General features: G+C 40.9%; 1 protein-coding gene across 4 annotated transcripts in view; it reads left to right on the forward strand.

Annotated features, from left to right (window-relative positions):
- LOC134344498 (disco-interacting protein 2 homolog C) overlaps nt 1–13,647 on the forward strand; it is a 664,610-nt gene that overhangs the window by 453,840 nt on the left and 197,123 nt on the right. For all 4 annotated transcript variants that reach the window (XM_063044395.1, XM_063044396.1, XM_063044397.1 and 1 more), the window contains 2 exons: nt 10,999–11,118; nt 12,361–12,558. In XM_063044395.1, coding sequence (XP_062900465.1) covers nt 10,999–11,118; nt 12,361–12,558 — 318 coding nt within the window. The remainder of the gene's footprint in view (nt 1–10,998; nt 11,119–12,360; nt 12,559–13,647) is intronic.

The raw sequence follows: 13,647 nt of genomic DNA on the forward strand, positions 1-13,647 counted from the left end.
CAAGACACAAATTTTCTTCTTTTTAAACCTTTCTGTTGTTGATTTACTTTTGTGTTTTGGATCATTGTCTTGTTGCATCATCTAACTTCTACTGAGCTTGAGGTGACGAACCACTGCCCTGTCACTCTGCTATAAAATGTCTTGATACAATTTTGAATTCATTGCTCCCTCAATGATTACAAGCTGTCCAGGCCCTGAGGCAGCAAAGCAGCCCCAAACCATGATGCTCCTTCCACCATGCTTCACAGCTGGTTTGAGGTTTTGGTATTGGTGTGCAGTGCCCTTTTTCCTCCAAACATAGCTGTGTGCATTTCTTCAATAATAGTTCAACTTTTGACTCAGCTGTCCACAGAATATTGTCCCAGAAGTGTTGTGGAACATTCAGGTGGTCTTTGCAAACTTGAGTCGTGCAGCAATGTTTTTTTTAGAGAGCAATGGTTTCCTTGCTCAGTGATTTTCTTATAGTGTGCACATGAACAGAGACTTCATTCTAGAGATTTCTGCAGGTCTTATGCTGTTATCCTATTGTTCTTTTTCACATCCTACAGCATTGTACATTGTTCTCTCGGTGTGCTATTTGCAGGATGCCCACTCCTAGAGCCAGTACTGAAACAGTACTGAATTTCCTCCATTTGGAGGCAATTTCTCCTACTGTGGACTGATGAACACTCAAGTCTTTAGAAATGCTTTTGTGGCCTTTTCCAGCTTCAGGCATTTCCACAATTATTCTTCTCAGGTCCTCCGAAAGTTGTTTTGATTGAGGCACAGTGCACGTAAAGAGATCTTTCTTGAGAAACACAGTCACTGTCAGTAACCTGACTCTTGTCTTTTTTAAAAAGGGCAGGGCACTCCTCCAATCTCATCTCATTGATTGGAACAGCTGACTCCAAATAGCTTTTGTAGAATGCGGTTGGATGCTAATTGCATTTCATTGGCTTTGTATCTGTACTCGGCACTATGACAATAAAGTTGAATCTAATCTAATCTAATCTAGAAGGCATTACCCCAGAGTGTCACATACTTTTTGAGTCTAGACTGTGATTGTTTAAATGGTGTACTCAGTATTGACGAGAAGAAGTACAATTATTTGTGTGTTATTAGTTTAGGCAGATTGCGTTCATCTATTATTGTGACCTAGATAAAGATCAGACCACGTTTTATGAATAATTAATGCAGAAAACCAGGTAATTGCAAAGGGTTCACAAACTTTTTCTTGCAACTGCAAATGAGGGGATCATAGGGGTCTCCCTACCGACCACTGGGGACATTTATCAGGAGTGCTGCCTGCACAGTATCCTTAGTATTACTAAGGATCCCACCCATCCATCCAGCATTCATTTTGACTTTTTACCATCAGGCAAGAGACTCCAAAGCATTAAAAACAAGACAAAACGGCTTCTTCCCTCAGGCCATTAGGCTTCTGAACTCTCTGCCGCATCGCATTCGAAGTGTCACTGGTTAATCTGTTCTATATATTATAGTATTTAATTTATGCACTTTAGTTTGTTTATTTATGTGTGACTCATCTGTAGATTTTATTCTTACTTTCATAAGTTATTGTCTGTTCAGTGTGCTATGGTGATTTACATCCTGGTTTGGAAAAACATCTCATTTGACGGTATACATGTATATGGTTAAATGACAATAAACTTGGTTTGACTTGATCTGACTTGATATACACAATGAAGCCATCAGTCTTGAGTTGTTAGACTGCAGTAAAGTATCCACTCCTGTATTTGAAGCTGCCACATACAAGAGAGATTATTATAGATCAGGGGTAGGCAACCTTATGCACAAATGATTTTCTAGCATGCATTATTCATTAATTTGAGACAAAACATAACTAGATGTATTTAAATGGATAACTCCCATATTTCAAGTTTTTTATGGCACTTGTCTGGCCCACCGTCCACTCATTAATACGCGATCCGGCCCACAGAGCCAAAAAGTTTGCTGACCCCTGTAGTAATTCTCTATAGGGCTCGCTGACTGTTCAAATACACCACAAGCAGTAACAACTGTTCACAATAGTTAATGAATGGTGTCTTCAGGAAACAACCTATAGTTTAAAGAAATTCTTGCAACAGGTACAATGGTAGGGATTCACCACGATCTGTTTCATTAAGGCAGCAAATCCTGATGGATCAGGAGAAGCAGCAATGATGGAAGTCACTAGTTTGGTTAAAAGCTCAGGGAAGTGATGTTCTCATTGTTTCCCCAAATAAAAGAAAGTTGGCGAGAACACTGCATTATATTCCAATTGGTATGCACAAAGAACAGTAAGATCACAAGAAAATGTTCAGCTGTGGAATTCAACTGGCATTTGTGTTGAAGATGTCCACTTCCAAATGAGTCATTCAGAAACACTAAGTTTTTACATTTGTCTAACTGAAGTTGACAATCGCCAGGTGTGTTTAATTTGAGTATAATATTACTACAGCCAGTGCCTCACAGGCAATATTTTGTTGTGATTAACCAGCAATGATCCTTTTTATTTTTGAAACTGCGAAAGGAATTAATGTTTGGCTTCATTGCACTGCTTTCAATATCAAGAATTTTCAAATATGCCTTTACATGAGGAAATAGTTGGGAGAATTTTAAGATACTCCTTCTTCAGTTTAACTTAAAGCAGACTTTATAAGAAAGTTGTGGGCCCACTTTGCCAGGTTATCAAGTTCTTTTAAAGAAATATTTGTAAAATTGATTAGATGCTGATTTTTATTATTGAGCAGAACCAATGTTTAAGTACTATTTAAGTACAAGCATTCAGCAGTTCATTTCTGCCCTTAAGAAATCTTCCTGCCAGAGGATCTGGTTTGGGCAGATCCAATAGCAACCAGACAAATACATGGAGCAGAAAGGTTTCAAATAGGACTATCTTGAACGGGCATCTTTGTTAGGAGGCTCCATTTGGGCTAAAGAGGGCCTGATTCTATGATGTATGAATTTGTGACTAAATGCCTTGTACAGTAATTTACTGTAGAGAAGAAGCTGATGTTGCACAAGTTCTGAAATAGGCATATTCAGCAGGTTGGAATGATAAATCCTGTTGCTCCTTGGTATTGAATGGGTTTAGATACTCCTGAGGTTTTTTGGGGATGTATGGAAATCATTTTCCCACCTCTCATACAGCCAGGCGGCCAGACATATACAGATAGTCCTATCAAAATACAGGCTTAAGTGTCAGAAACCGAAGAGTTGTTGATTTATACAGCAGTTGCCTCTCTGAATAAATAACATCCAGAAACATAGGCTGACATTCAGCACCAATGCTCCCCAAATACAGTTATGTACTAAGAATCATAAATCATGTAGGCATTAGGACATTCTTTGAGTCTGAACAGAAAGTCTTTCTTAAGTCTGTGCCAGCTTTATTGAAGAATATTTCTGATTTACCCACTTCATTGCTATTTCCCTGCATCTCTTTCAGGATTTTATCCAAACCTCTTTAGAAGGCGACTACTGATTTCATATCCAGCATCAAATCATAAAGTTTGTCAAAATCCAAACCACTTGTGGAAATAGGTTTTGACTGAATTTTTTTTCAATCATTTCCATTCTACTTCCTTTGGTTATTGATGTAGGAAACAATTTCACTTTGCCGTTTATTATACTACCATTAAGTTTAAAGTTGCAGGAGAACTCCTGGTGGTATAGGAATGAGGCCAGTATTACTGTGGGAATAAGTTGTAGATTCCTGGGGGAATTAAAGGAACAAAAGCAATAAGATAAGTGCAATTAGAGAGCAGAATACAGATAATGGAGTGTGAAAAGATTTTCATTGGAGTGGAGAAATCAGAGAGGGTCTTGTTTAAACTGAACACAATTGTGAGGAGACATAAATTAGGTATCAAGGAACTTCTCATAACTTTGAACATAGAACAGTTACAACAAAGGAATAGGCCCCTTGGCCCATGATGTTGTGCCAAATAAGTTCAAAGTTCAGAGTAAACTTGTTATCAAAGTACATATATGTTTTCAATAACTATAATGGAATCGATGAAAGAGCGTGGCCACAGGGTGGAGGACCAGTGTATAAAAGGCAATAAACTGTGGATAGCAAAGGAAAGAAAAATAATAAGTAAATGTGCAATAATTATTGAGAACTTGAGATTAGGAGTCCTTGAAAGTGAGCCCATAGGTTGTGGAATCATTTCCATGATGGGGCAAGTGAAGTTATCCCCACTGGTTCAAGAGCCTGATGGTTGAGGGGTAGTAACTGTTTCCGAACCTGGTGCTGAGTCCTGAGGCTCCTGCACCTTCTTCCTGATGGCAGCAGCAAGAAGAGAGCATGAGCTGAGTGATGGGGATCCCTGATGATGGATGGTGCCTTCCTGTGACCACGCTCTCTGTAGATGTACTCAATGGTGGAGAGGGCTTTACCCGTGATGGACTGGGTTGTATCCATTACGTTTTGTAGGATTTTCCTTTCAAGGGCATTGGTGTTTCCATTCCAAGCTGTGATACAACCAGTCAAAATACTCTCCACTATAGAAGTTTGCCAAAATTTTAGACATCATGCTGAATCTTTGCAACCATCTGAAGTAATAGAGGCGCTGCAGTGGTTTCTTTGTAATTACACTTGTGTGCTGAGCTCGAGGCAGGCAGGTCCTCTGACATTATAGCAGCAAGGAATTTAAAGTTGATTACCCTCTCCACCTCTGATGCCCCAATGATAACTGGCTCATGGATCCCTGGTTTCCTCCTTCTGAAGTCAATAATCAGCTCCTTGGTCTTGCTGCCATTTACGAAGAGGTTTTTTGTGGTAGCACTCACCAGATTTTCAGTCTCCCTCGTATATGCTGATTCATCACCACCTTTGATTCAGCCAATGACAGTGGTGTCATCAATAAACTTGAATATGGCATTGGAGCTGTGCTTAGCCACACAGTCATAAGGGTAAAGTGAGTAGAGCAGGGGGCTAAGCACACAGCCTTGAGGTGCATCTGTGTTGATGGAGGTTGTAAAGGAGATGTTTTTGCCAATCCAAACTGGCATGGATCTGCAAATGAGGAAATTGAGGATCCAATTGTATATGAGGCTATTGAGGCCAAGGTTTGCAAGGATGATTCCGGGAATGAAAGGGTTAACATATGAGGAGCATTTGGCAGCGTTGGGTCTGTACTCACTGGAATTTAGAAGATGCGGATTTCATTGAAACCTACTAAATGTTGAAACGACTAGATATGGTGGATGTGGAGAGGATGTTTCCTCTGGTGGGGCTATCCAGAACTAGAGGGCACAGCCTCCAAATTGAGAGGTGACCTTTTAGAACAGAAGTAAGGAGGAATTTTTTTAGCCAAAGGGTGGTGAATCTGTGGAATGCTCTGCCGTGGACTGAGTGGAGGCTAAGTTCATGGGTATATTTAAAGCGGAAGTTGGTAGATTCCTGATTGGTCGCGGTAACAAGGGATATGGTGAGAGGGTGTATGCGGTTGAATTGGATCCGGGAACAGCCATAATGGAATGGCGGAGTGGATTCGATGGGCTGAATAGCCTAATTCTGCTCCTATGTCTTATGGTCTTGAATTTTTATTAGTTTTGAGGGGATGATAGTATTGAATGGCAAGCTGGAGTCAATAAAGATCATTGCTATGTATGCATCTTTGCTGTCGAGATGTTTGCAGGATGAGTGAAGAGTTATTGAAATTAAATCCGCTGTGGACCTGTTGTGCTGGTAGACAAATTGGAGCAGATCCAAACCACTTCTCAGGCTTGAGTTGATATGTTTCATCACCAACCTCTCAAAGCACTTCATCACAGTGTGGATGTATGTGCAACTGAACGAGAGTCATTGAAGCAGGTTACCATGATCTTCTTAAGTACTGGTATAATTGAAGTCTGCTTGAAGCAGGTGGGTACCTCAGACTGCTGAAACAAGAAGTTAAATATCTCAGTGAACACGGCAGACAGTTGATCAACACAGATCTTTAGTTTTCAGCAAGGTACCCCATCTGGGCTGGATACTTTCCTCCTGAAGGATGCTCTCACGTTGGTCTCTGGCACTGAAGTTACAGTGACACTGGGGGCTGTAGGTGTTTGTGTTGGTTCCTCCATGTTTTTATGGTCAAGGTGATAGAAGGCATTGAGATCATCTGGAGGTGAAGTCCTGTTGCCACCTGTGTCTCTTGATTTCACTTTGTAAGAGGTGATAGTGTTCAAGCCCTGCCACAACTGTCAACCATCCTTCATTGATTCAAGTTTAGTCCAGAATTGCCACTTTGCCATATGGCGTTCCAGACATCATACCTGGACTTCTTGTAATTTACCTGGTCGCCAGACTTGAATGCCTCTGACCTAGCCTGGAGCTGATTGCAGATCTCATGGTTCATTTAGGGCTTCTTGTTGGGAAGACGCTAAATGATTTTGTTGTACACACTCATCTACAATTGTCTGTGACAACCGTGGTGTATTCATTCAGATCCACAGATGAGTCCATGAACATTGCTCAGTCCACCAACTCAAAGCAATCCCATAGCTGCTCCTCCGTCTCCTGCAACCTCCTTTTTGTTGTCCTAATCTCTAAAGCATTGCTCTTTAGCCTCTGTCAATGTGCAGGGAGGAGAAGGACAGCCAAGTGATCAGATCCCTTGAAATGTGCTCTCAGCATGGAAAGGTAGGCACTCCTTAGCAGTGTGTTGGGATTTGTGGTGCTACAGGTCATATGCTGATGATAATTGGGCAGGGATGTCTGCAAACAAGCCTGATTGAAATCCCTGACTGTGATTTGAAATGTGCCGGAGTGGACTGTTGTTGTTTGGTGAGAGCATCATGTAGTGCCTCCAGCACTTGATTCTAGTTGGCTGCTGGTAAGTATAAACTGCGGTCAGGATCATGGACCTCTTGATTAATAGTACAGTCAGCATTTGATCGTTAGGTGTTCAAGGTTGTGGGAACACAAGTATGACAAAACGGCCACATTGGAACACAACAGAGAGTTTATCATGAAGCACCCCCCCCCCACCTTTTTGCCTTTTATGAAGTTCAGATCATCCTGTGTATCTGGCATAGTCTAAGTAAGCCATGTCTCTGTAAAACACAGAACACAACCATTTCTCATTTCCCTACAATACATCAATCTTGCCCTTAGGTCCTCAGTTTTGTTCTCCAGCGACTGCACGTTTACCATCAGAATGCTGGGTAGAGGGGCCCTTATCCCTCTACGTTTGAGCCTGGAATGGATGCCCCCTCTCAAGCCTTCCTTCCGGCCATGAGTATGATCTTTCGTCCGCTTAAAGGTTCCGTAGCTGCTTGCTTAAGGGTTAAGTTCACTGAGTCCTTTATGAGATTGTGTTCATTAGGCTGGTTCAAAAATACATTGCTAAAAGGGAAATTACATGCTGCAGGTTGCACTAAGAGTAATTCAGAAGAGGTGTATTTAGAAGTATTGTACGTAGCCTGCATAATGTCACCGTGGTTCATCGGCGCCATCTTGCCAAAAAAACTGGTAAGTAAATGCCTAACAGCTAAGACAATGTTCATATCACCTCATTCTCTGCATGTTTGTTTACGTGTCTGTGAAAGAGCTTCTCAAGAAATGTTCTATACTATTTGCCTCCATCACCAGCCCTGGCAGTACATCCCAGGCACACAGCACTATCTGTATAAACAAAAACTTGTTCTGCATATCTCCTTTGAAATTTCAATACAATATTCCAGATGTGGCTAATCAGGGGTTTATAAACGGTAACATAACTTACTGACTCTTTAACTCACTGTCTCAACTAATAAAGGCAAGCATGGGATACACCTTCTTTACCACCCTATGAATCTGTGCAAGCACTTTCAGGGAACAGCAAGTGGCACTCCTGAATCCATGTGCACATCAATACTGTTAATGGTCCTACTACTAACAGTGTACCATCCCTTTACATTTGGTCTCCCAATGTGTAATACCTCACATTATCCATTTTAAACTCCATCTGCGATTTCTCTGCCCAAGTCTGCAAGTGATCTATATCCCACTGTATCTTTTGCCAGACTTCTACATGATCCACCATGCCACCAACCTTTGTATTGTCTGTGAACTTACGACCCCACCTATCCATGTATTCAACAAAACCACTTACATATATTACAAGCAACAGAGGTCAAAGTGCAGATCCCTGTGGAACACCACGAGTCAGACCTTCAGCCAAAATACATTCCCATTGATTGGCGATGTAATAACCACAAGTCATAAGTTTCAGACTAGAGGAGGATGTTATCGGAACATTTTTCGCCCAAAGGGTGGTTGAATTCTGACACACAGTGCCTGAGAAGATGTTGGAAACAGGTAAATTCACAACACTTAAGATGTGTTTGGATGAGCTCTGGAAAAAAAGGCACAGAAGTCTCAGTGCTTGAAAATGATATTAATATTGACATGGCCTTGATAGAGAGGAGAGTGGCATGATTCGTGATGTATGACTATGAACTGAGGTCATGGACAACCTTCAGATTTTCCCATTTGCTTTTCACCAGGGATGCCATTCCTTAAATGAAAAGTTAAATTCTTACATGTGGTTTGTTTCTGTTTACACGATTGTGATATTAATTAATTTCTCACATTTGAACATATTTTAAGTATATGTTATTTTTAAAATATTTTAATATAATTTGAATGTTTGAACAGCTTTGGCGTGTCCCTGGTCCAAGACATTTTTAATGGCAGTCAGCTCCCAGGTGGTGTGGGATGTGCTTCTACTCGAGGCCTGGTTCACACTTCATGGTCCATCCTTCTCATTGGACAGCTAGTGAACTGGGGTTCAAAGAAATACAGGAAAAACCACCACAGCAAACAAGGGTAGTGGCTAGATGGCTGATCAATGATTATCTGGAACGCAAGGTTTCGGAAATTGATGATTTAATAAGTGAGGTTATTTTGAGGAAGCAATATTGGCATGCATGTTCAAAATAGTAACAATGAATGTTGCACTTTGACCTGAATGAGGTCAATGTGCACTTGGCTTAGCATCTATGAGAAGGATAAATTCTATTATTCCATTAAAACTCATATAATTATCCAAGATTGTGCTCGAACTCCAGATGGGGGCTGGAATCAGTAATTGTTGGCATTAGAATGAGGGTAGAGAAGATTTGATTGAGGTATAGAAAATCCTGAGGGGTATAGATAGGGTAAATGTAAGCAGGCTTTTTCCACTGAATTTGGCGAGAACAGAACTAGACGTCATGGGTTAAGGGTGGAAGGTGAAATGTTTAATGAGAACATGAAGGGGGATCTTCTTCACTCAGAGGGTGGTGAGAATGCGGAACAAGCTGCCGGCACAAGTAGAGGAATTGGTTTCAATTTTAACAGAGGGGTTTGTATGGGAGAGGTATGAAATGTTATGGTCCAGGTGCAGCTCGATGGGACTAGGCAGATTAAATCGTTCGGGACAGACTAGATCGGCCAAACAACCTGCTTCTGTGCTGTATTGTTCTAGAGTCTATGAGTCTATTAAATAACAATTATTGAAAATTAAAGATGTCAAAACTATTTCCCTTTTTTGTTGTCATGAAGTAGGCTGGTAAAGAGAGGGAGTGAAGATTAAAGTAAGAAAACTTACAATTTTTATCTTCCCTTTTAGCTAAGGAAATTTCTAAAGTGATTTTTTTCAGCTCTACAGACCAAGCAAATCTAGTTTTAATTTGCAGATTACTAATCTATGATTTTGACAGTACAACTACAATGGCAAGACACAAAGAGAGATTGGCCAAGACCCTTGTCCAAGATTGCTATTCTATGACTGTTGCAAGAAGGACATTTCTGTTTGTATAAATATTTGACAATGGATTTAGTTCAGCTGCGATACGACACTTAGGTAAAGAGTTGGCCACAGTTTAGTATGAAACCCGTTGCCAGATGAGATAGGAGGGTACGTTTGATTCTGTTAACTTGCTCTGGGATCTCTCAAAGACATCATCACATTAAAGAGGAGGCTACAAGAGCGGGTTAGATACCGGGAATAATGCAGCCAGAAATAAATGAACTGATGTCCACCACCACCACCACCACCACCACTATACAAACCCAGAGCCTCCCGCTGGAATAAAATACTGGAACACCCAACCTAACTGTACAATACAAGCTTCACACTGATTCCAGAAAGAGAATGACCACTACCTTCACAATACTTATGATTTGTTCATTAAGTGCTGTGGGAACATGGTCTTTCAACATGTAAATAACTGCTAGGTCTAATGTTCATCATCGTAGTTTAATATGTATTGTTGAGGTAGTCAGATTATAATGCTAATTTCTATTGATCCTGATTTTACTGGAAGTAAATAGAAGGAAAAGACAGCAATGATGATTTTCCAGTTACTTGCTATCAACATACAGTATGTTGGTAACACTTCGGGTTCACAATGGTATGTGCTCTTCAGTAGCACTACAGCCAGTCAAGTCACTTGTTCTGAACGGAGCACCTTTCAAAGTTAGAACTATTCAGTATAATTACCAGTGAAGAGCACAATTTGTCTTAAAGGAAAAGGAAATTGCCTTTTAAACTCACGAGAGAGCATAGGCCATCAACTTTCTGCTGTTGATGTTTCTATAGCAGGCAATTTCTTTTTTACGAGGTCGAGTTGCTAGCTCGACGCTCAACCCAGCACGGATGGAAAGCGTGCAAGGGAGCCGGCTGGATTCGAACTCTGGAGCCTTCGCTCCGAAGTCCGGCACTGATGCCACTTCGCCACCAGCCGGCGTACAATTTGTCTTAATGTTTTAAAATTCTGCTCAGTGGTAAGGGACTGGCACATTGAAGGCTGCAGGAGGACATGCTGAAGGTTGCAGCCAACGGAAAGCCTCTGTAGGGAAAGGCCTAGCTTGGATTCCTTCTGCTTCGAGAAGAACCATGATGACACAGTGAATGTCAGGGAAGAGGTGTACTGATTGTGTTGAATTTCCTGTATTTTCTAATGAAGTGATACCAGCTCTGCAAAACTGCCCATGTTCTGACAACAGACTACCTTATCCTCAATAACTCAATCAATGCACTGAATGCTCTTGTCTAGGAGTACCAGTCAGCAGCCGAGTCTCTGCAAAGATCCAGCAACTTGTGAACACTTTGAAACGGCCAAAGCGCCCGCCGTTACGAGAATTCTTTGTTGACGATTTTGAAGAACTATTGGAAGGTAAGTGCAATCTGTTTAGTTATTGGTTTTTACTTCTGGAATTGTTGGGAATACACGTGTGCCCAAAAAGCTGTGGGTTCTGGGCTTCACCTGCACCGCAAGAACTTGGTCAAGGTGAACTGGCAAATTGGTTTGATATTATCAAATACACAGAAGTATAGAGAAAAAAACCTTAATTTGCATGCTGTCCAGACAGATCAGGAAAATCAATAACAGAATGGTGAATACAATGTTACAGTTACAAAGAAAATGAACCGCAGACAGACAATAAGGTACAAAACCATGACAAGGTGGATCATGAGATCAAGGGTCCACCCAGGGACCATACAGTTGTCTTTTAACAGTGTAAAGGAGCTAACACTGAGCCTGGTGTTACAATCTTTCAGGCTTTTGCATCCACTGTCCAATGGGACGGGGAGAGGAGGTAGATGTTTTCCTGGGAAGGGTCTTTGATTATGTTGGTTGCTTTACCGAGGCTGTGAGAAGTGTAGAAATATTTTCACTTTGAGTGAGTTCCGCAGGGAGGTCTTCCTCAAGGGTGCTGGCTGTGCTGAGGCTCTGAGCAACGTAGGGTCTCATCCACTGCCAATCACACAGAAAGAGTCATGGAGAAATACAGCGTGGAGACAGCCCCTCCAGCCTAACTCATTCAGGCCAATCATGGTACCCAGCAAGCTCATCTCATTTGCCCATGTTTGGCCTAATCCCCTTAAAGCCCTCCTATCCAAATGACCTATGATAGACACTAAACCACTCACCCCACTATAATTGTCCAAGAATTTAAGAATATTGAACAATCAAAAATGTTTAAATGTAAAATTATTGCAAAAAAGAATGGGAGGTCGATGAGAGCAGGCAGTTCAAATGGTTTGTCATCAGCTAGATGGGCCGAAGGGCCTGTTTCTCTGCTGTATTTTTCTATGACTCTGACTTTTTAAACTAGAAAACAAAAAACACAATGTTCTTGAATTAACTCATTAATTCAAAATTATGCAACTTAGTTGTAACTTACAGCTCTATTTTGGCTGTTGTAAAGTAACTGGGAGTGTTGGACTTGAACCGAATTTCATGGGCAAGTTTCCCACATAACCAGGAGGAGATTGCAGATGTTCCTACTCTACCACCGGGCTGCACCGTCAGGGCGTACCTGGAAGGATAGTGCACTGGTTGTGGAAATCAATTTTACAGAAGTTCAGGGGTTTGGATGAAGAACTAAATTATAATCTCTAAATTCTCTTGTAGTTCAACAGCCAGACCCTAACCAGCCGAGACCAGAGGGAGCACAGATGTTGGCCATTCGGGGAGAGCAGCTTGGTGTGGTAACTAATTGGCCACCCTCTCTTGAAGCAGCTCTTCAGCGCTGGGGTACCATCTCTCCAAAAGCACCTTGCCTGACAACCATGGACACAAATGGAAAACCTCTTTACATTCTTACATACGGTACGTGGATATTTCTAGCCAGATCTTTTCTTTTTGCATGAAAAAACAGCAGAAAATTTCAAATGAAAATCAGAAAATGCTGGAAATACTTGGCTGGTTAGGCAACTTGTGTGGGAAGAGAAATTGAGTTAATCTTTCTCTTCACACAGATGAAGCCTGATCTGCTGAGTAATTTCTGCATGTTCTGTTTTTTTTAATTATATGTTTCATTATCTAAAATAATATGATCACAACAAAAATCTGCCAAAGAACGCTTTCTCTTCTAAGGGGCAGTGATCGGTTTGTTCAGTCCAACTCTCTGGGAGTGTAATAGTGTTGAATCGTTCACCCATCTAGGAATGTTATTATAAGATTTCTGACACTGCTTTGGCAAGCTGACTGGCACCTAGTGTGTAAATTTTCCCTTTCGTTTATGTCAGATGATTATTCAATAACTTGACTTTACATATATGGTGAGGCCTATAATTGTGATGAATTATTGGTAACAAGGAGAAGCCATGTATTAGTCATATTATTTTTGATGTATTGTATCAAGCTTTGCAGACCAGTCAAGTTCCATTCAAGATTGACACGGATAGGAATCTGCTTATTTTTAAGATTCTTTGTGAGAATTCTACCAGCTTATTTTACAAACACATGCTCGATCATCTGAGCTGTTATTCAAGATCAATATTACATGGCTTATTCTTCCATTCTGTTGATTTAGTTGTAAGAGACAGTAGCTACATTAAGTATCAGAACCTCATGGCCATGGTTTGCTGCTGTATAATTTTTTTAATGATTATCCAAGGATTGGTTTCATGAGCCATAACATAACAAATTTGTGAGTTCCAGTTGTCCTATGCTTTCTCAGAATCAAGTCTATTGATTTGCACAGGAAGCAGCAGAATTTAGTTGATAAGATATGAAATAATAATGATTCTACAGTCAGACTGATGGCTGGTATTTTTCAGCCTGTTGATAAGATAAATTGCCTCAGTTTTGTTGTCCTTGGGTGTATACAGTGCCAGTAATGTAGCGCAGTAAAGAAACAGTGAGCTCTGATCTCCAGTGAAGTGTGGGTGAGTGTTCCATTGGAGGCTGGAGTTC

This window comes from Mobula hypostoma, chromosome 3 (assembly GCF_963921235.1).
Source record: "Mobula hypostoma chromosome 3, sMobHyp1.1, whole genome shotgun sequence".
In the NCBI taxonomy this organism is placed as follows: domain Eukaryota; kingdom Metazoa; phylum Chordata; class Chondrichthyes; order Myliobatiformes; family Myliobatidae; genus Mobula; species Mobula hypostoma.